Here is a 19255-nt window from a genome sequence, read left to right as displayed (position 1 = left end):
ATTTGACAAAGGAGGCAAGAGCATGCAATGCAGTCCAGACAGTGTCTTCAATAAATGGTGCTGGGAAATTTGGTCAGATACATGCAAAAAAAAATCAAACTAAACCACCAACTTACACCATACACAAAAACAAACTCAAAATGGCTAACGGCCCTAGCCGGTTTGGCTCAGTGGATAGAGCGTCAGCCTGCAGACTCAAGGGTCCCAGGTTCGATTCCGGTCAAGGGCATGTACCTTGGTTGCGGGCACAACCCCAGTAGGGGGTGTGCAGGAGGCAGCTGATCAATGTTTCTCTCTCATTGATGTTTCTGACTCTCTATCCCTCTCCCTTCCTCTCTGTAAAAAATCAATAAAAAATATTTTTTAAAAAAAACAACAAAAAAACAAAATGGCTTAAGGACTTAAATGTAAGACGGGAAACCATAAAAATCCCAAAAGACTCCATAGGCAGCAAAATAGCAGACATATGTCGTAGCAATATCTTTACCAACACAACCCCTAGGGCAATGGAAACTAAGGAGAAAATAAGGAAATGGGACTACATCAAAATAAAAAGCTGCTGAACAGCAAAAGAAACCATCAACAAAACAACAAGAAAGCCCACTGAGTGGGAGAACATATTTACCAATGATATTTTAGATAAGGGTTTAATCTCCAAAATTTACAGAGAACTCATACAACTTCATAAAAGGAAGGTAAACAATCCAATCAAAAAATGGGCCAGGGACCTAAATAGACACTTTTCGAAAGAGGACATAGAGAAGGCCAAGAGACATATGAAAACACCCTCAAAGTCACTAATCATCCGAGAGATGTAAATCAAAACAACAATGACCATCTTACACCTGTCAGAATGGCTATCATCAACAAATCAATAAACAAGTGCTGGCAAGGATGTGGAAAAAAGGGAACCCTTGTGCACTGCTGGTGGGAATGCAGACTAGTGCAACCACTGTAGAAGACAGTATGGAGTTTCCTCAAAAAGTTAAAAATGGAACTCCCATTTGACCCAATAATCCCACTTCTAGGACTATGTCCCAAGAAACCAGAAAGGATATATGCACCTCTATGTTCATAGCAGCACAATTTACAATAACTAAGATTTGGAAACAACCGAAATGCCCATCAGCAGATGAGTGGATTAAAAAACTGTGGTACATCTACACAATGGAATACTACGCCGCTATAAAAAAGAAAAAAAAAGGAACTTTTACCATTTGCAACAGCATGGATGGAAATGGGGAGCATTATGCTAAGCAAAATAAGGCAGTCGGAGAAAGATAAATATCACATGATCTCACTTATATGTAGGATATAATGATCAACATAATTTGATGAACAAGAATAGAACCAGAGACAAATGGGGGGGGGGGGGCGGGGGAAGGGGGGTGGTGGTAGAGAGCAACCAAAGGTCTTGTATGCATGCATATTAGCATAACCAGTGGACACAGACACTGGGGTGGTAGGGGCTTGCCCAGGGTGGGAATGGCTTGGGGGGGGGGGGGATGTTAATCCGAAAAAAAGGAGACATATGTACAACTTCAGACAATAATAAAAAAAACCACACAACTATGCATATGGACGTTCTTGGCATTATAATAAAAGGCTAATATACAAATCAACCAAATGGCAGAATGACTGGTCACTATGAAGTGCACTGACCACCAGGAGGCAGATGCTCAATGTAGGAGCTTCCCCCTGGTGGTCAGTGTGCTCCCACAGGGGGAGCGCCACTCAGCCAGAAGCCGGACCCATGGCTGGCGAGCGCAGCGGTGGTGGTGGTGGTGGTGGTGGTGGTGGTGGGAGCCTCTCCCTCCTCCATGACAGTGCTAAGGATGTCCCCCGAAGGCTCCTGAACTGCGAGAGGGTGCAGGCAGGGATGAGGGACACCCCTCCCTCCACCCCCCCACACACACCTCCAGTGCACAAATTTCATGCACCAGGCCTCTAGTTGTATATAATAGCATAAAAGAGGGGGAAACCTATACTCTTATTAAAAGAAAACTGGGTTAATTACATATCCATGCAATACAATACTATGCAGCCATTAAAATAAGCAATACACACCCCATATATAACATTAATTACATAGGAAAGGTATTTTTACAATGGAGAGGTGGATGAAGAACAGATCTTCTTGGACCAAGTGATTACACTTAGCATCACAAAGAATGGGATGAATAAGATGCAGTGGGAAGTAGACAATATCCTCTAGGTAGCATTCTTACCAAAAAATGTTTCACTTAAATCAGTAGTCCCCAAACTTGGCTGGATGTTGAATCACCTGTTTGCTTTTTAAAATATCTATGCTTGGGCTCAGCCCCAGGCACTGCGATTTAACTGGCATTGAGGTACGACCTGGCAAGGGAATTCTAATGTACAGCAAAGTTTGAGAACCACTGGTTTAAATAAGAAAACAATTAGACAAATTGAGACTGTGGGATTTTCTACAGGAACCTGGATTGGACTCTTCAAAAAATGTCAATGTCGCCCTGGCCGGTTTGGCTCAGTGGATAGAGCGTCGGCCTGCGGACTCAAGGGTCCCGGGTTCGGTTCCGGTCAGGGGCATGTGCCTTGGTTGCGGGCGCATACTCAGTGGGGAGTATGCAGGAGGCAGCTGATCGATGTTTCTCTCTCAGTGATCTTTCTGGCTTTCTGTCCCTCTCCCTTCCTCTCTGTAAAAAATCAATAAAATATATTTTTAAAAAAATGTCAATGTCATAAAAAAAAAAAGAGAGAATTATTTTAGGTCACAGTTTCTTAACCTCGGGGCTACTGACATTTTGAGCCAGATAATTCACTGTCCTGTGCACTTAGAACATTTAGCAGCATCCAGACCTCCACCCACTAGAACCATGAGGCCATCAGAATAACCCTTCAGTTGTGACAACCAAAAATGTCTCCAGATATTGCCAAATGTCTTCTGGGAAGCAAAACTGTCCCTGCTTGTTAACTAAGACACATAAAAGAAAGATGTTAACCAAATGCAATGTCTGAGGCTTAACTGAATCTGGGCTAAGGGGGAAACAGCCGCACTGGTCATTTTGGGGACAACCAGCAACATCTGAATAGACACTACATATTAAATGATATTACTGTAGTAATGCCAACTGGTATGATAATGGTGTTGAGGTTAGATGAAAGAATGTTGTTTTAGAAGCTACATGCTTGCTGGGGGAGGTCATCAAAAAGACTTGACCACCGATCAGGCCATCGGCTGGCTCCTCTGTATGTTCTATAGAGAACAGACCTACCACTTCTAGAACTGGGATTCTCCTGTAGGAGCAGGGGGTACTCAGAAATACCCCAGAAGCCCTTCCCAACTCCAGGAATCCCACCTCCAGAGTTTCTGACTAGTCCCCGGCTGGCAATCCTCCCTGTTGTGGAACCCACAGGTACAGTTCAGAAAAGAGCTTGGAACCTCCCTCTCCCTGGAGGGCCATCCTGACCAAGTGCCCATCCAATTCTAAGATTCTACTGCTTTCATCTCCCCCAAAGAAAATACACCTTCAGACTGAAATTTTTTACTGGCTCACAAATAAACTGTAATATTTCTAACACTGCCTACTTTCACAGAGAACATAAATACAGAATTCCAGAGTTGGATAGTACAGTTCAAAACACATGTACTTTTCCCAAGGTCAAATAAAAAATCAAATCACAAAGGAATTGCTGATCAAAACACCCATCATCACCTTGGTGATCTCTCAAGCAAAAAATTCTCTAGTTGGGAACCCTGAGATAATTAGCAGCTACAGAACTCTGAAGCACATTTTTTCATGCACCTTCAATACAGGTACACCTATTAACCTTCCAGGGTATAAAGCAAATGGCACATGCTAGGTCACGCTAGGTTTGTCTTCATAATGAGTTTGCAGGCAAACACGGTTTGTTTGGTAAATAAATGAACAGGCGGCTGTCTTGTCTACTTAGGGGGAAGAGCTCCTTTCTCTTAAGTAGGACGCCATGCCCTCTCCCTGAATAGCTGCTTTATGAGGGCAGACTTCATCCAGCTTAATTCACACTTGCTAAGACACTCACACTGGGAAGCTTTCCAGCCTGCCACTGCACCGCAAGGGCTGGCTTTCATCTGTCAAGCTAATAGAAAACTAAGGGCTCTTAAGACCTGCTGAGTACAAGCTCCCCCCAAATATCACTCTCCAACATGAATGAAAAGAACCTGCTGGAACAAAGCAAATGTCAACAAGAGGCATTCATCAACACTCTTTGGCCAATAGCCTTGCCTGTTGGATGAAGCCCACAAAACACAAATGTAGCCATTTCTCCACTCTCCACTCAGATCACCTTGTCAGCAGACTACCCAAAGAGGTCACGTCAGGGCAGCCTGCTCTGCCGGAGAGCTGTGGGGCTCCTCCCTCCCATCTTGGTAACAAGAGCGTGTCTGGGGAGCACCATCCTAGTATCAGCATATAGGCGATGCAATGCCAAGATACATCATCCGATATGCTTCAAAGCCTGGGAGATTTCTCTGAGAAAACATGCCCCTTGTTGGTATATATGACTGCAAGTTAATAAAACAGTACAGACAGCACCTAAATTCATTGGACATTATTGTGAATCACGAAGGAAAAGGTATCAGGACGCAATTTCCTTCTCTTTTAGGTGAGGGTTCAAATAGGGCTTTTTCATTGGCAGCAGAGAGAATTAGCAAAACAACTGAGAGAACAAAGGGCTGCAACTGTCCCAAATGGTAACAGAAGGCTCAAATCACCGACTCTCAACACAAATAGAATTGTTTTTAAAAAGGCCAATCTGGCTTATTTTATCAAAGTCGCACGGTGGGGAAGCTAAACAGAGGCTGAAACCCTTAAATAATCAACTCTAAGCCCCTCACCTTTTGCCTCTGCAAAACCAAGGGGCCCCTGACCCTGGTTCTCCTTGGTAAGGAAATAAGTGCATGCCTACCTCCTCAGGACACAAACCTTTCTGAACATCGACACTGTGCTCAGCCTCTATCTCAACACACAACACAGCTTCTCTGACAGCCCCACCCCTTCCTGTATTCACTGTGTTGTCCCAGTAAGAGGTGTTCAACTCTGTCTTTCTAAGGTGTACAGGCACAGCTAAGAAAGTACCCTGAGTATGGACCACTCCAGATCTATACACAGTTATGTTGCTGTCACTCATTTATCTCCTTTTTCAACAATGCCCATTTTGGGAGGAAACCAAGCAACCAAAAAGAGTCTGTCCAGCCCCCAAACTCTAGCTTCCCTGCAGGAGGCAGACTGAGGGCGGGTCTGTAACGCCAAAAAGCCCGGCGTGTGTCGCCATGCTGTGTGCTCACAGCAGGCCATGATTTGCTCTGCATTCCCCCCACACACCCCGAAACAACACCTGGAGCCTCGCACGGCTGTACCTTTTGTAGAAGTGGAAGCGCTCTGTGAGGAGCAGAAACTGCTTCTCCCCGTGAAGGAAGAAGTGTCTGGCCCTGGAGATAGCGGACTTCTGGGTGTACTCGCAGATATGCGTGAAGTTCAGGTCCTCCTTCTTGAAGTAATTTCGGAGACGCACAAAGTCAAAGTAGGAGGGGACATAGATGAGCGTGTGAGACATGACTGCATCACGATACTGAGGCAAAATCTTGTTCACGAAAAAGTTAAACCTGATTGGGAAAGGCAAAGGGCAAAGTCAGTGGCCTAGAGGTGAGCCCGCAGCATCACTACGGAGTGACCTGGGCAAGGCACAACCTCTCTCTGCCTCCCCCAAGAGGCCAATATGGCTCACCTCATCGCAAAGCGATTGCCCTAATACTATTTATCATATAATGCAGTGCTGGTTATCCCAGAAAATTATTCTAGGAGTATCCAACCATATCACATATTCATGCATTCACTCATTCATTCTGTCATCAGTCAGTCAGTCAACAAATACTTGCTGAACACCTCCCACATGCTAAACACCATTCTGCTTACCATGGTGCCCCTGACTAAACACAATGAGGAGAAGGGACAATACAGAGAGAATCAGAAAAATAGTTCTTGCCCTGAAGGGCTCACAGTTAAGTTGTTGACTTGGGATACTTTGCAGCACCAAGCAGTGTAATATAACTTAAAAATGCCAGTCTAGGGGGAAGGACCCTGCTTTACCTTATTAACCCTCCACTATCTATGGGAACTAGGTCAAGGCACCATTTCTCTTTGGGCTTCAGTTTCTTGCTCTGACAATGGCATGGCTGGGTTCGATTCTCTCCTCTCATTTGGTAAATGGTAATCTATAAAACCAGCATGGAACCCAGTTGTAAATTGGCATGCCACTGGGAGGGACCGGTACCTGGCGTCAATCACTGAAGCTAGGTTTTCAGCTTCCATCCTCTGGAAGACGTGGGGGAGCTGCACCAGCACATGACTGATGGAGCCTGTCAGCGGGACGTTCCTCACGGCCACCTGCCAGGAGTCAATGAGAGCATTAGGCGGCGAGCTGTCCCCATCGTCTCCTCTCTCCTCTCCTTCCTCCTCAGGACCCAAATGACCCAAATAACACACAATGCTTCAGGAGACCCAGAGGGGGAGAACGCACCTGGCCTTGCACATTGACGCAGTACTTGTTGAACACAGAGTTGATCTGGGCATCCTGCAGGGCCCCGAACAGCAGTGTCTGGCGGTAGTACTTGGACCAATTATTGAGGCTCCACATCCGCACTCGAGAGAAGTCCACCCCATGTGAGTCCAAGGGCAGCAGGTTCATGTGGTTCATCAAATGCTTTCAACAGAATTAACACTACCCTTAATATTTACTGAGCATTACCAACTGGGCACTGCTATGCATTTTACAAGTCTGTCATCTTATTTAACTCCATGGATAAAGTACGTACTATCATCTCCCAAATTACAAGAAAACTGAGGCTCAGAGGAGTGAGTGACTTGCCCACAGTGAAGTGAACAACCCCAACAAGAAGCTGAAACTGGCCACCTCGTGGACCTTTTGAAGAGGATCAAATGGTACCTACAGAACATTCCTTTAAAAGGAAATGCCCCCTGGTTACTCTATGGATTCCTCAGTCCCACACTTGGACAAGAAGGAAAATGACATGGAAAACAGAGCCGCTGTTCTTCAATGACATGTTCTCTAAACATTACATTCCCAGAGCCACCACACATGCCTCTTCCTCAAATTAAAGACAATGAACCATTAACATGTCTTTTGTATTTAAATTTTTACCTTGTAACATTGTTGAAGGGTAATGAGTACTGTAAGTTATGCTCTCCTTTATAAATAAGTACTCCCTTTTATTTGTCCCAAACTACTTACAAGCCATGGGCTTGTGGGAAAGGTAAGTTCTCATATGCCTTAAAAAAAAACAACTAAAGCCAGAACCGGTTTGGCTCAGTGGATAGAGCGTTGACCTGCGGACTCAAGGGTCCCGGGTTCGATTCCGGTCAAGGGCATGTACCTTGGTTGCGGGTATATCCCCAGTGGGGGGGCGTGCAGAAGGCAGCTGATCAATGTTTCTCTCTCATTGATGTTTCTTTCTATCCCTCTCCCTTCCTCTCTGTAAAAAATCAATAAAATATATTTAAAAAAAAAAAAAAAACTAAAAAAAACACACCAAAATACCTATAGCTCCGTGATAAGGATTGTTCCAAAGCATAGGTTTTTAATCCTAAAACTGACAACACTGCAGAATATGTAGAGAGGGAGAAATAAAAATTACAGCACAAATTACAGCAGAGGGATAAAGACATCCACATTTATCTGCAAAACAAGATCTCACATTAAGAAATTGTGAACAGCCCTAGCTGGTTTGGCTCAGTGGATAGAGCCTGTGGACTGAAGGGTCCCAGGCTCGATTCCAGTCAAGGCCACATGCTCGGGTTGTGGCTTCGATCCCCAGTGTGGGATGTGCAGGAGGCAGCCAATCAATGATTCTCTCTCATCATTGATATTTCTAACTCTCTCCCCCTCTCCCTTCCTCTCTGAAATCAATAAAAATATATATTTGAAAAGAAAAAGAAAAAGAAATCGTGAACAATGCTCTCCCATCTCCACTGAAGACCAAACCAAAAGAAAGCATAAACCGTGAGAGGCATTATGTCAAATGAAGACATTTCTAGTGGGGATGAATAGGCCACACTACAGGTCTGTTAGCAGAAATGACCTTTCAGGGGAAATCTTTTCTGGAGATTTGAAAGTATTGACAAGAATTTCTGTCTCTTTGGACAGTTTATTGACCACTCTGTGGGTAATTAGAAAATGTGGACTATGTCCCTGCTTCCAAACTATCCCTGCGTTTAGATCTAGACAACAGAAATAACCCCATAGGACAAACCAGAGCTCCCTGCCCTCTAATGTGAATGACCAGCATTACCAGGACATGCTCCCAGTTCTGCATCAGGTAAATGTCAGCTTGATCAATGATGAGAAGCTCAATAGAAGACAAAAAGTCAAAATCCCTCTTCTTCTCCCCTTCTGCGCCAATGATGGTCCTCAAGCCCAGAGGGGAGGCAATGAGGATGTCCGAGGAGTAAAAGGGGGCATAGAGCCGGATGCTTCTCTGAAGTATTGCCACTCCTACACAAAACAGACAAGTACACATCAGTTCATTCATCACTACCCCGCCATTAGCTCCCACCCTCTCCAGGCACCCCAACCTTGTACCTTGCCAACCTTTCCCCTTAGCATAGAACCATGCTCGAACTGACTTACTAAAACCATCCTCCCTCCCTTGCACCTGTGGTCCCTTCTGGCTCCCACTCTCTTCCTTTCCTGTCAAACTGCTCCAGAAAACTGCCTCTACTTTGACATCTCAATGCACCGCAACCCGGCCTCTGATGCTCAGGAGTCACTGAAATGGCTCTTGCTAAGGTCGCAAATAGCGCTCACTCACAATTCAATGGCACTTCAGCCTTTCTTGTCATGAGTGCATAAGCAGCACTTTGCACACACCCTCCTTGAAATGTCCTTTCCTAACTGGTGGTTTTGAATGCTGACTTCCATTTCTATCATTATCGATCTTTCCAGATCCAAAGAACTCTTCCACAAATCCCTGATTCACCCTCAGGTGCGACTTGCACTCTACATAGAGCTCTGGGTAAACTTATTCACTAACCAGGGTTTTAACATCACCTCTACACCACTTTATATTTCTAGCCCACGTCACTTTTCTGAGCTGCAAGCTCATCAGCTCTGTCAGCGCTGCTGGACACCTGCGCGGGTTTAAAACTGCACATCAGCTCTTGTCCCCTTGCACCTGGCACCCCAGCTGAAGCGTGGGTGCATTTTAGGTTGTGCCCGGCTTATTCCCCCTGAGGTCTCTGCACAGGCAGTTTCCTGTCCCAAATCTTTTCCTCCACTCTGACCATGCCCATTTGTAACTGGCTAAATCCCACTCAGGTTTCAGCTTAGTACAGATGGCACCTCCACCAGGAGGCCTTCCCTAACCACTCTGTGCCCACGCGGGTAAGGAGACTGTTTTAAATGCTCCCAGAACTCCCACTGTGAACTCGGATCATAACAGTTATCATTCTGTACTGCCTGTTCCCCCATGAGGCTGGACTTCCTTACCAGCAGGCATCATAACTTTTATTCCTATATCCCCAGCTTCTTATCAGTGCCTGGAGCACAGTAGATGCTTAATAAGTGTTTGATGAATGAGCATATTTGACTAATGAATATTTTCCAAGACCTCCTATCAAATATACAACCAACCAAGCACTTGGCAGCTCAATGAGAGACAAGAAAAAGTGTGAATGGTTGAGTGGGAGTCAGGAAGTCTTGTGTGGTGATAGTTGGGTGGGTGGGGGGGGGGCCCGGAGGGAGAGGGGGAGGCAGGAGGAAGGTCCACCACTGTGCAGATGCTGTTTATTCAGCCTCCCCAGACTGACCCCCTCAGCCCATCACCTCCAGCTCCCCAAGAACTCCTGCAGCAGCTATGCGTGTGCTGAGACATTTTATTATAATGTGCATGTGCTTTCAGAGAACTGCACCCCATCAGTCAAGTGTCTGTCTACCCATCAGCCTCAGCAAGTCTCTCTGCCCTGGCCAACAACACGTCTCTAATGCACTCTGGTTCCGTCAGGAGGCTGAGCCAGTGACCCCTGAAAGATGCCTAATTCCAGGCTTCAGCCTCCAGCTACGAGACCCCCGCACCTCAGGCCCCTCAGGGTCTCAGTTTTGACGAGGAGGAATTACCGATCCTGAAGTGGTCATCGATGTTGCCGACAAATACGGCTTCGTAATCCTCAGGCCTCTTCAGGTTGGGTGGTCTCTCCTCGGGATCCGAGCCATACTCTCCGTTAAACCTCTTCTTGTTGCTCACAATTATTTTCTTCTTGCTGTCGCCCTCCAGGAGGCTGATGAAGAGCTGGACCACCCGCAGAGCAGCTTCGCGGAACGGCACCACGATCAGCACCTGCGGAGGGACAATGGCAGCCATGGTGGGGAAGGGGAAGAAGGGCAGCTCACGGTGAGCTCACAGTGAGCCTGTGAGAACGTGCTGCTGTCACGCCCTCCGTACAGCAGGGGCCCAGCCCCTTTGCACAGAACCTGGCCCAGTACCAGAAGCTGAGCACCCTTCATACCCACAGCACCACGTCCTGTGGACTTTAATCTCATGGCTCCGTGGGAGGCAATTCTCAAGCAAACCTGGGAAATACCTTTTAGGTTAAAGCAGTGGTTCTCAACTTTCCTAATGCCGCGACCCTTTAATACAGTTCCTCATGTTGTGGTGACCCCCAACCATAAAATTACTTTCATTGCTACTTCATAACTGTAATTTTGCTACTGTTATGAATCGTAATGTAAATATCTGATATGCAGGATGTATTTTCATTGTTACAAATTGGACATAATTAAAGCATAGTGATTAATCACAAAAACAATATGTAATGATATATGTGTTTTCCAATGGTCTTAGGCGACCCCTGTGAAAGGGTCGTTCGACCCCCAAAGGGGTCGTGACCCACAGGTTGAGAACCGCTGGGCTAAGTCCATGCCTTTAACAGAGGAGGCCACTAGCAAAAACCCAAGGACATAAACACACAAGCTCTTTGAGGGCAAGGAATGTGACTCACTTCTGTCTCCCACGAAACTTAGTAAAAGTATTTTTACACATTAAGACCCAAGGAACAAATATATGCTGAATAAAAAAAGAATCAGATGCAGTAAGTGGAGAGCACATAAAGCTGGTAAGGAAAGGGACAAATGCATCACTACTTTTCTAGACGTTCTGTAGTACATTTTTCAGAAATTATGATAAAGCATTTGTGAAATAAGATCCTATTTTAATGGGAATATAGGCTTAGTTTTCCAAACATTTCCTAAACAGGTTAAAGGTACAACTATTGAGGGAAAAAACAAAAGATGCTTAAAAAGTAAATAATTTCTAACCACCCTTTTGTAAACAATCCAATCAGTGGAAATAACCCCAATTAGATCATGTAATTAACCATATGCTCAATGTGCTTCCTGGGTAATCTGTCTCTTATTCTTTTTTGCAATTCTAAATGGAAAGACATAATCTCATAACCCTGATGTTCAGGACCATGAGGTAGTTTCTCTGGAAGGCAACCATTATGGCCAGAGAGGGACACAGAGTCAATGCAGGGACAATGGATCGAGGGTGAAGAGGGGTGAGCATTGTCCCGGCTGAGACACTAAGTGTCTAGGCTTCGATTTCCCAGTGATCAAACAAGGAGGTTGGACTAAGAAACTCTAAGAGCCCTAGCTGGTTTGGCTTAGTGGACATAACGTCAGCCTGCAGACTGAAGGGTCCCGGGTTCCATTCCGGTCAAGGGCATATGCAGGGGTTGTGGGCTCGATCCCCAGTAGGGGGTGTGCATTGATGTTTCTAACTCTCTCTCCCTCTCCCTTCCTCTCTGAAATAAAAAAATAATTTTTTAAAAAAATATCCTTGGGTGAGGATTATAAAACATAATAATAAAATAAAAATATATTAAAAGAAAAAAGAGCCCTAACCGGTTTGGCTCCGTGGATAGAGCGTCGGCCTGCAGACTGAAGGGTCCCGGGTTCGATTCCGGTCAAGGGCATGTACCTTGGTTGCGGACACATCACCAGTAGGGGGTGTGCAGGAGGCAGCTAATCGATGTTTCTCTCTCATCAATGTTTCTACCTCCCTTCCTCTCTGTAAAAAAATCAGTAAAATATATTTTTTAAAAAAAGAAAGAAAAAAGAAACTCCATGAGCCACACCAGTGGCATTAAGCTCAATGGGAACAATCTAAAAAGATGAGGCTTTTTTAATAGGGAGCAGCATGGGCTAAGGGGAGGGAAGGCTGACACAAGATCTAGCTCCATAACAGCATGGACAGTTAACAGAATTAAAGGTGTTTTCTGTCACAGCCCTAAATCCACTGTAGCTTGGCTTTATGAGCCCAAATAAATGTAATCACTTTAAGCAGCAATAACTATACAATGGAAAATAGGGATTTTCCTTTTCCAAGGTTTCTGTATTTCTGTGGCTTAGTGAAGAGGATCTCTGGTTCTCGCCCCACCTCTGCTGCTCCCCTCCTGGCTCTTTAGCAAGGCCCCTACGAATCTGGTCTCAGTCCAGTGTCACACATGGGGATTAAATAAGAGGCTCAGTAAGGTCCCATCCAGCTCCACAACCACAAAGGAGAGGTGTATAACAGAGTTACTTACGGATGCTCAGGATTTACCTTAAAGGAGAATTATCATGGAGCGACCGCCTCCTCACAAGTTCCCAGTGAGAGCCAGTTAGAAGCAGTCCCAGAGCACTGCTCTGACACTACCTGGTCATCCGATGTGCTCCCTGCTGGCCTCATTCACTATTCTAGTCACTAAAATGCCTGAGTGCCTAGTAAGTGCCCCTCTATGGCAGTGCCCTGCAGCCTCCTTCTTGAGGGCAAGGCTCTCCTGCTGCCACTCACCTTGGGCCTTGTCAGCCCTTGGTCCCTGAAGTCGTCATCGTCGCCCACCCCAAGTTTCCGGCTCCGGCGCCTGCTGTTGTTGCCAAGCACCTGGGCGTTGGCTTTGAGGACATGGTTTACGGCGTGCAGGCAGTACACGTGGCGGATCTCCTCCCCGTTCTTCAGGGCGGTCCTTTCTGGGTAGAACAAGTCCTGGTAAGAATTCATAATCAAGAACAGCTCTTTCTGGAGCGGTGTGAAGGGGCTACTTGATTTCTGGGGACCGGAGAGAAACTGGCTGTTGGTCTTGGTCCAGGTGGATTCCAGAGGCTTCTGGAGATAAAGTGCCTTTAGGTCAAGGTCCTTTGGGGGTTTAAATGTTTCCAACTTCTGAAACTTGGATGAAAAGACAAGCTGACCCAGAGTGGGCCACTAGGAGAGAGACAGAGCAAGAGCTATGTTAGAAATGAATTATAATACCTCATATTCACATAGTACTTTATAATTTACCAAGATCTTTCATGATCTACAGTAATCTCATTCAATCCTCACCACAACCCTGAATGCTCTTCTTACAATGTAGGAAATGCTGAGGGTCAGAGAGGTTATATGATTCAGACAAATGTTTTCAAACAGTGTTACAGAAATTATAGCAATGGAGAAGATTAGTGGTCACCAAGGATTGGGAATGGGGTCAGGGGAAACAGGAGGGATCTGTATGGTGCTGGAAATGTGCTGCATCCTGACTGTGGTGGAGGGTAGGGGAACCGACTCATGCAACAGAACAGTACAGAACTAAACACACACACACACACAACTGAGCAGGAGTAAAACGGAGGACATGTGAGTAAGACAGGTAGACTGGCTCCCACACTCCAGCTTCTCAGTCCCTTTCTAGCTACACCTGTGCCCCGCGAGGCTCCTCCAGCCTCCCTGTGTCCTGCTCCCCATCAAGCCACCCACCACTGGTGTATGTCCCGTATTCAGGGAGACCGCTAACACCCAAGCCCACTGCTTTGCTTAGAGCTTCCCTCCCCCGTGACTGAGCAACACTTACTTTTAGCTCATGGGTAGTTTTGGGATTTGTGGCAATGGCCTGAATTTCTTTTTCTTTCAGTTCCTTGTTTACATGGTGCAGAAATGGATCTAATTGGGAAATACAGACTGTCAGACACTTGGAGGAAAGGGCAGGCCTGTTTGGGTCTTCCCCTGTGAATGACACGCTGCTCTTCATGGTAACCCCCTTTTCCCATCTACTTTCCCCAAACTCGCTCCCGGTCCAGAGCTTGAACGTTTCTGACAGCTTCATTTTCTAAAGCACTTTTCCAATCACACTGCTTCCCAGCTCAAAAACCTTCAAAAAAACTCCTCATTCTGAAATTTGGGGAATTACACGATGTACCTTCAATACCCCATGAATTACACAGCCCTCAAATTCTTCTGCCTCTGTTGCTTTCTTTCCATTTTATTTTTATTATTATTATTATTATTATTATTATTATTATTATTATTTTGTTGTTAATCTTCACCCAAAGATATTTTCCCATTGGTTTTTAGAGAGAGTGGAAGGGTACAGGAGAGAGAGAAGAGCAAGGGAAGGGTAGAGAGGAAAATGCACAGTACTTCTCTTTCTCTTCCTTCCCTACTTGGGAAGAAAGTCGACGTCTTCAATTATGAAAATGTGAGGCCTGGGAACTGGCCTCCCTGCCTACCAGTCTTACGCTGTCTGCTTTCCCCAGCAGCTCCCCCACCACACTCCCGACTCCCAGGGCTGCCTAACCACTGAAAAGCACAATCTGGCTGCTAAAGTATCTGTTTTTATTGCTACTCATTCCAGCAACAAGAGATCAGTGTGTGTGAACCCACAACCTCTGTACTAAGCACCTGATGAATTCTGATCTTGTGATCCTTTCAGAGAACAGTTGCCTCCACTTTCCTCTTCGAGAAAATTGGTTTCCAGGCTGAAAAGTGACTCGTGTTTTGTATCTGTAAACTCCTCCGGGGATTCTTGTTGTGATGTGCCAGGTGGCTCGTCCCCATCTTTTTCCTTGGGGTCAGCAGGTAAGACGTTACCTCCAATTTTGAGAAACATTTTGTAAATACAATTATACATCTGTTGACAAATAAAATCTAATTCCTTAGCTTTTTTCAACACTGATGTTCATTGCCATCATTTACTTTTAAGCAAATTCAGGCGGAAAACAAATTTCAAGATTAAGCTCGATTGTTGGCCCAGTTCCACTTCTAGGAACTTATTCCAAGATGGTAACTAGACAAAGTACACTAAACTCTACATGTAAGACAGTCAACGCAGCACTGGGTTTTACAAGAAATTACTGGGAAAAATGATTCCATCATTGTCTATCAATGGGGTAATTAAGTTACCACATATCATTACAATGGAATACTATCCAGTTAAGAAGCTAATTTTGAGTCCAGTTACACACATGGAAAAAAGTCCATGTGATATTACTAAAGAAAAAGTTAGATAACAGAAATGTATGAGATCATTTACACATACACACAGATACATGTACATACTCGTCCTTCTATGCATATCTATAAAAAGTAGCCTGGCAAATTTTATAATGCTAAACATGTTTATCTCTAGGTGGTGGGATATAGGTTAACTCTACTACATTCTTGGATTTTTACAGTAACTATATATGCTACTATGTTCTTGGATTTTTACAGTAAATATATGTTACTTTTATAATTGAAAAAAAAAACACAAAAAAAACTTGATTTTGAAAAATCCAAAACGGGAAAGAAAAATGGAAAATCAAAAACAAACAAAAAACAAACACCTCTAAATCTGAGACAATAAATTTTTATCCTATTAAAACTAATGAATTAAAATACTATGGATGAATCCCAAAAGGAGGAGCTAAAGGAGCCAGACACAAAAGGCTACATGCTTCCACTTACATAAACTTCTAGAACCGGCAAAACTAATCTCCAGTGAAAGAAAGCAGGTCAGTGGTTGCCTGATGCCTGGGGTGGGAAACTGACTGTAAAAGGACGAGACAGAACTTTTTGGAGCTATTGGAAATGTTCCTAGCTTCATTGTGATGATAATAACACAGGTGTATACATTTGTCAAAATCCATTGAACTATATACTTAAAATGGGTCCACTTTATAGCATGTAAATCAGACCTCAATAGCCAAAACCGGTTTGGCTCAGTGGATAGAGCGTCGGCCTGCGGACTGAAGGGTCCCAGGTTCGATTCCAGTCAAGGGCATGTACCTGGGTTGCGGGCATATCCCCAGTAGGAGATGTGCAGGAGGCAGCTGATCGATGTTTCTCTCTCATCGATGTTTCTAACTCTCTATCTCTCTCCCTTCCTCTCTGTAAAAAATCAATAAAATATATTTAAAAAAAAAAAAAATCAGACCTCAATAAAGTTGATTTTAAAGTTAAAGAAGAAAGAAACCCAGGACTCTTAGTGAGAAAGGGTTCCTTTAAGCGTGCAATCCCAGCCCTCCTCCGAAGCTTTCCCTTGTTAATTACCCTGGCTCAGCAGCTCTTCACCACCTTATATCCAGCTGGTCCATGAAAACCTGCTTCTTGAAAAATTTTGTATATTTGTGTCTCTTTTCCATTAACCTAGGTTTTCTGAGGAACGGAAATCTCTTTAATAAATTGAGACAATCGCAAAAGCAAAATTATGTTCTCTTTCCTCTATTAAGGGAAACTTTGGTGAAGCCCTGGAAATCCTTAGCAAAAATGCTAACTCTGCATGTTTCTCGCAAGAAGGTCCTATGTTGCCCTGACCGGTTTGGCTCAGTGGATAGAGCGTCGGCCTGCGGACTGAAGGGTCCCAGGTTCGATTCCGGTCAAGGGCATGTACCTTGGTTGTGGGCACATCCCCAGTGGGGGGTGTGCAGGAGGCAGCTGATCGATGTTTCTCTCTCATCGATGTTTCTAACTCTCTATCCCTCTCCCCTCCTCTCTGTAAAAAATCAGTAAAATGTATATTAAAAAAGAAGAAGAAGAAGGTCCTATGTTTTCATCAGACTCTCAAAGTTATTACTAAGGCCAACAAGTTTAGGAATCTCTGCTTTGGATCCACATGCTTTCACCAAACTCACACAGTACTTGGCACTGTGCCCAGGGGACAACTTGTCTATGGTCCTGGCACAGAGGATGAACCCACACGGTACACACTTACTCTCCCGCATCCCAGCAGGTGCTGCCGCTGTCTCCTCCTCCACACTGACATCGCTGTCACCATCTTCACTGTTCATTTCTGCCTCAACTAGAGCTGCTTCTTCTTCTTCTTCTTCTTCTTCTTCTTCTTCTTCTTCTTCTTCTTCCTCTTCCTCTTCCTCTTCCTCAGAAACATTCTTTAATGTGGCGAGCAGTTTGTGGTACCCAGAAACTTGTTCTGGTTCACTCTCTGCTTCACTTTCAGAGTTTGAAGAATCTGAGCTCTCTGACTAAAAAGGAAATGGGAGTTTTAAAAACAAAATTATATTGTTCTTGTTGCTACCTTATGGCTATCATCAGGTCAACAGCATAACAGGCTCAGACTTTCCTAAATGAAAATGAGCTTTTCTGCAAATACGCAATCCTGTCGATTCAAGCAAGCCCAGCACCACATGTACTTAAATAGTTAATCTAGCTAAGACCCTAACAAGCATGTCAAACTCTCAGCCACACGCCTCATTTAAATAAAGGCACCACACCTAAATAAAAGAGGCCTGCGAGTTTGACATGCTTGCCAGCTCTTAATCTTCTTTGAACTGCTAATGTTCCACACGGGAAGAAAGCTAACATAAAGCTATAGGTTATGGAGATCTAACTTATTTAAAGGAGCAACAGGAAAATTACAATACAAAAAAAGAATGCAGGCTGGTAAGCATCCCTAGCAGGTTCTAATAGATTGATCCAACTCTGGTTGCTGTTGAAGTTATCACAGTGGCATTTTAATGACACCTGCATTCAAAATGAAGCAATATCACTAAAATAACAGCTTACATCTAGAATCGAAAAGAATGGAAATGTAGCCAAACTTTATTACTATGTACTAGAGGCCCAGTGCATGACATACGTGCACGGGGGGGGGGAATGGATCCCCTCAGCCCAGCCTGCGCCCTCTTGCAGTCCGCGACCCCCTCGGGGACACCACCATAGCTTCGCTCACCAGCCCCAGCCGGCTTCTCTGGCTGAGTGGCGCTCCCCCTGTGGGAGCTCACTGACCACCAGGAAGCAGCTCCTGCATTAAGCATCTGCCCCCTGGTGGTCAGTGCGCATCATAGCGACCAGTCAATTTGCATATTAGCCTTTTATTATACAGGAGGAAGGATAGGATAATTTTAAAAGTAACAACCCAGAACCAACTATCATAAAGAAGGCAGAAAGCATTACCAGTTGACAAATCTGCGGTTTTGCTTCCTTGCTGGAAACCCTGAGAAGAAACAGGTAACGGTTAACTGTAAGTATGTTGCAATTAGGAAAACGTCTGATGACACAATTATCAATGACAAGGGCAGAACACACCATCATAAACACAGTATAACTATAGAGTCGTGTAAAAACAACACGTGCACTGGGACTGCGACGGTAAGAAGACAGCAAACAGGTAACAACTGACCAATCAAGAATCTCCCGAGGTCACGTGGCAAACACTAGCGTCGCACAACTACGGGCTCTGCTCCCCAAGAGGCTCAAGGTGGCAAACAGGGGGCCTCGGGCTCACCGCGTCTGGCCCCTGCCTTCACCAGAGCATCCCTCTAGGCCCCGGACCACGCGGCCCGGCGGTGGGAGCAGCCTGGCACGCAGAGGAGCCCACGACCACCCACACTTCAGTCCGAAGGTCCCAAGCCATTGTTTAAAGAAACGAAAAAGAAATCAATGCAGGAAATCTCCCTCCATACAAAAGCCGCCGCCGCCGCGGGAGTGCGGTCCGGCATGGAGTTACGGGCTCAACAGAGGAGGGAGACCCGTCTCCGGGGGGAGGCCGCCAGCATCCGCCCAGCGCAGGCCCCGCGGGGCGCACCCGAGTACCCCTATAGTGGGGCGCGCCCCGAGTACCTCTATAGTGGGGCGCACTCCGAGCACCCGGGCGCCGGGGAGGCGTGGGGCGAGGCGGGAGCTGCTCCTCGCCATCCCCGGGAGGCCGGCGGCCCAGCCCGGGGAGCGGCTCCCCCCGACCCCCGCCTCCCGCCCCGAGAAAGACGCTGGCCCCTCCGTACCTGTCATAGAAGGGATGCTCCTCGCCGAAATCCCGAAGGTGCTTCTTCTGCTTCTTGGTCAGGGTGCTGAGCAGCTGGCTCTGGCTGCGGCTGCTGCGTTTACCCATCGCGAGAAAGCCAGTTCGTCCGCCTTCCAGAGCCGCGCCAGCCACCGCCAAACTGTTCCTTCTGCTCACCAGCGTGGGCTCGCCCGCGGCGCTTTACGGCGGAG

At 45.7% G+C, this 19255-nt stretch overlaps 1 protein-coding gene across 7 annotated transcripts in view; it reads right to left on the bottom strand.

The window, feature by feature from the left end:
* UTP25 (UTP25 small subunit processor component) overlaps positions 1-19255 on the bottom strand; it is a 78425-nt gene extending 59170 nt beyond the window's left edge. For 2 of the 7 annotated variants that reach the window (XM_036343300.1, XM_036343302.1), the window contains exons 1-11: positions 19045-19255; positions 18218-18257; positions 17019-17286; positions 14729-14920; positions 13902-13990; positions 12866-13276; positions 10150-10369; positions 8327-8529; positions 6538-6720; positions 6292-6404; positions 5378-5623 (exon numbers count right to left, since the gene is read on the bottom strand). In XM_036343300.1, the coding sequence (XP_036199193.1) occupies positions 5378-5623; positions 6292-6404; positions 6538-6720; positions 8327-8529; positions 10150-10369; positions 12866-13276; positions 13902-13990; positions 14729-14920; positions 17019-17286; positions 18218-18257; positions 19045-19151 (2072 nt within the window). In that variant the 5' untranslated portion in view covers positions 19152-19255. Of the gene's footprint in view, positions 1-5377; positions 5624-6291; positions 6405-6537; positions 6721-8326; positions 8530-10149; positions 10370-12865; positions 13277-13901; positions 13991-14728; positions 14921-17018; positions 17287-18217; positions 18258-18443; positions 18732-19044 lie in introns of those variants that run through there. The other 5 variants (XM_036343298.1, XM_036343299.1, XM_036343304.1 and 2 more) reach the window with 5 other exon arrangements.

The sequence above is a fragment of the Myotis myotis genome, unplaced genomic scaffold, assembly GCF_014108235.1.
Source record: "Myotis myotis isolate mMyoMyo1 unplaced genomic scaffold, mMyoMyo1.p scaffold_m19_p_18, whole genome shotgun sequence".
In the NCBI taxonomy this organism is placed as follows: Eukaryota; Metazoa; Chordata; class Mammalia; order Chiroptera; family Vespertilionidae; genus Myotis; species Myotis myotis.
Note: the sequence above shows the minus strand (reverse complement) of the source record. Positions and strands in the feature narration are given on the sequence as shown.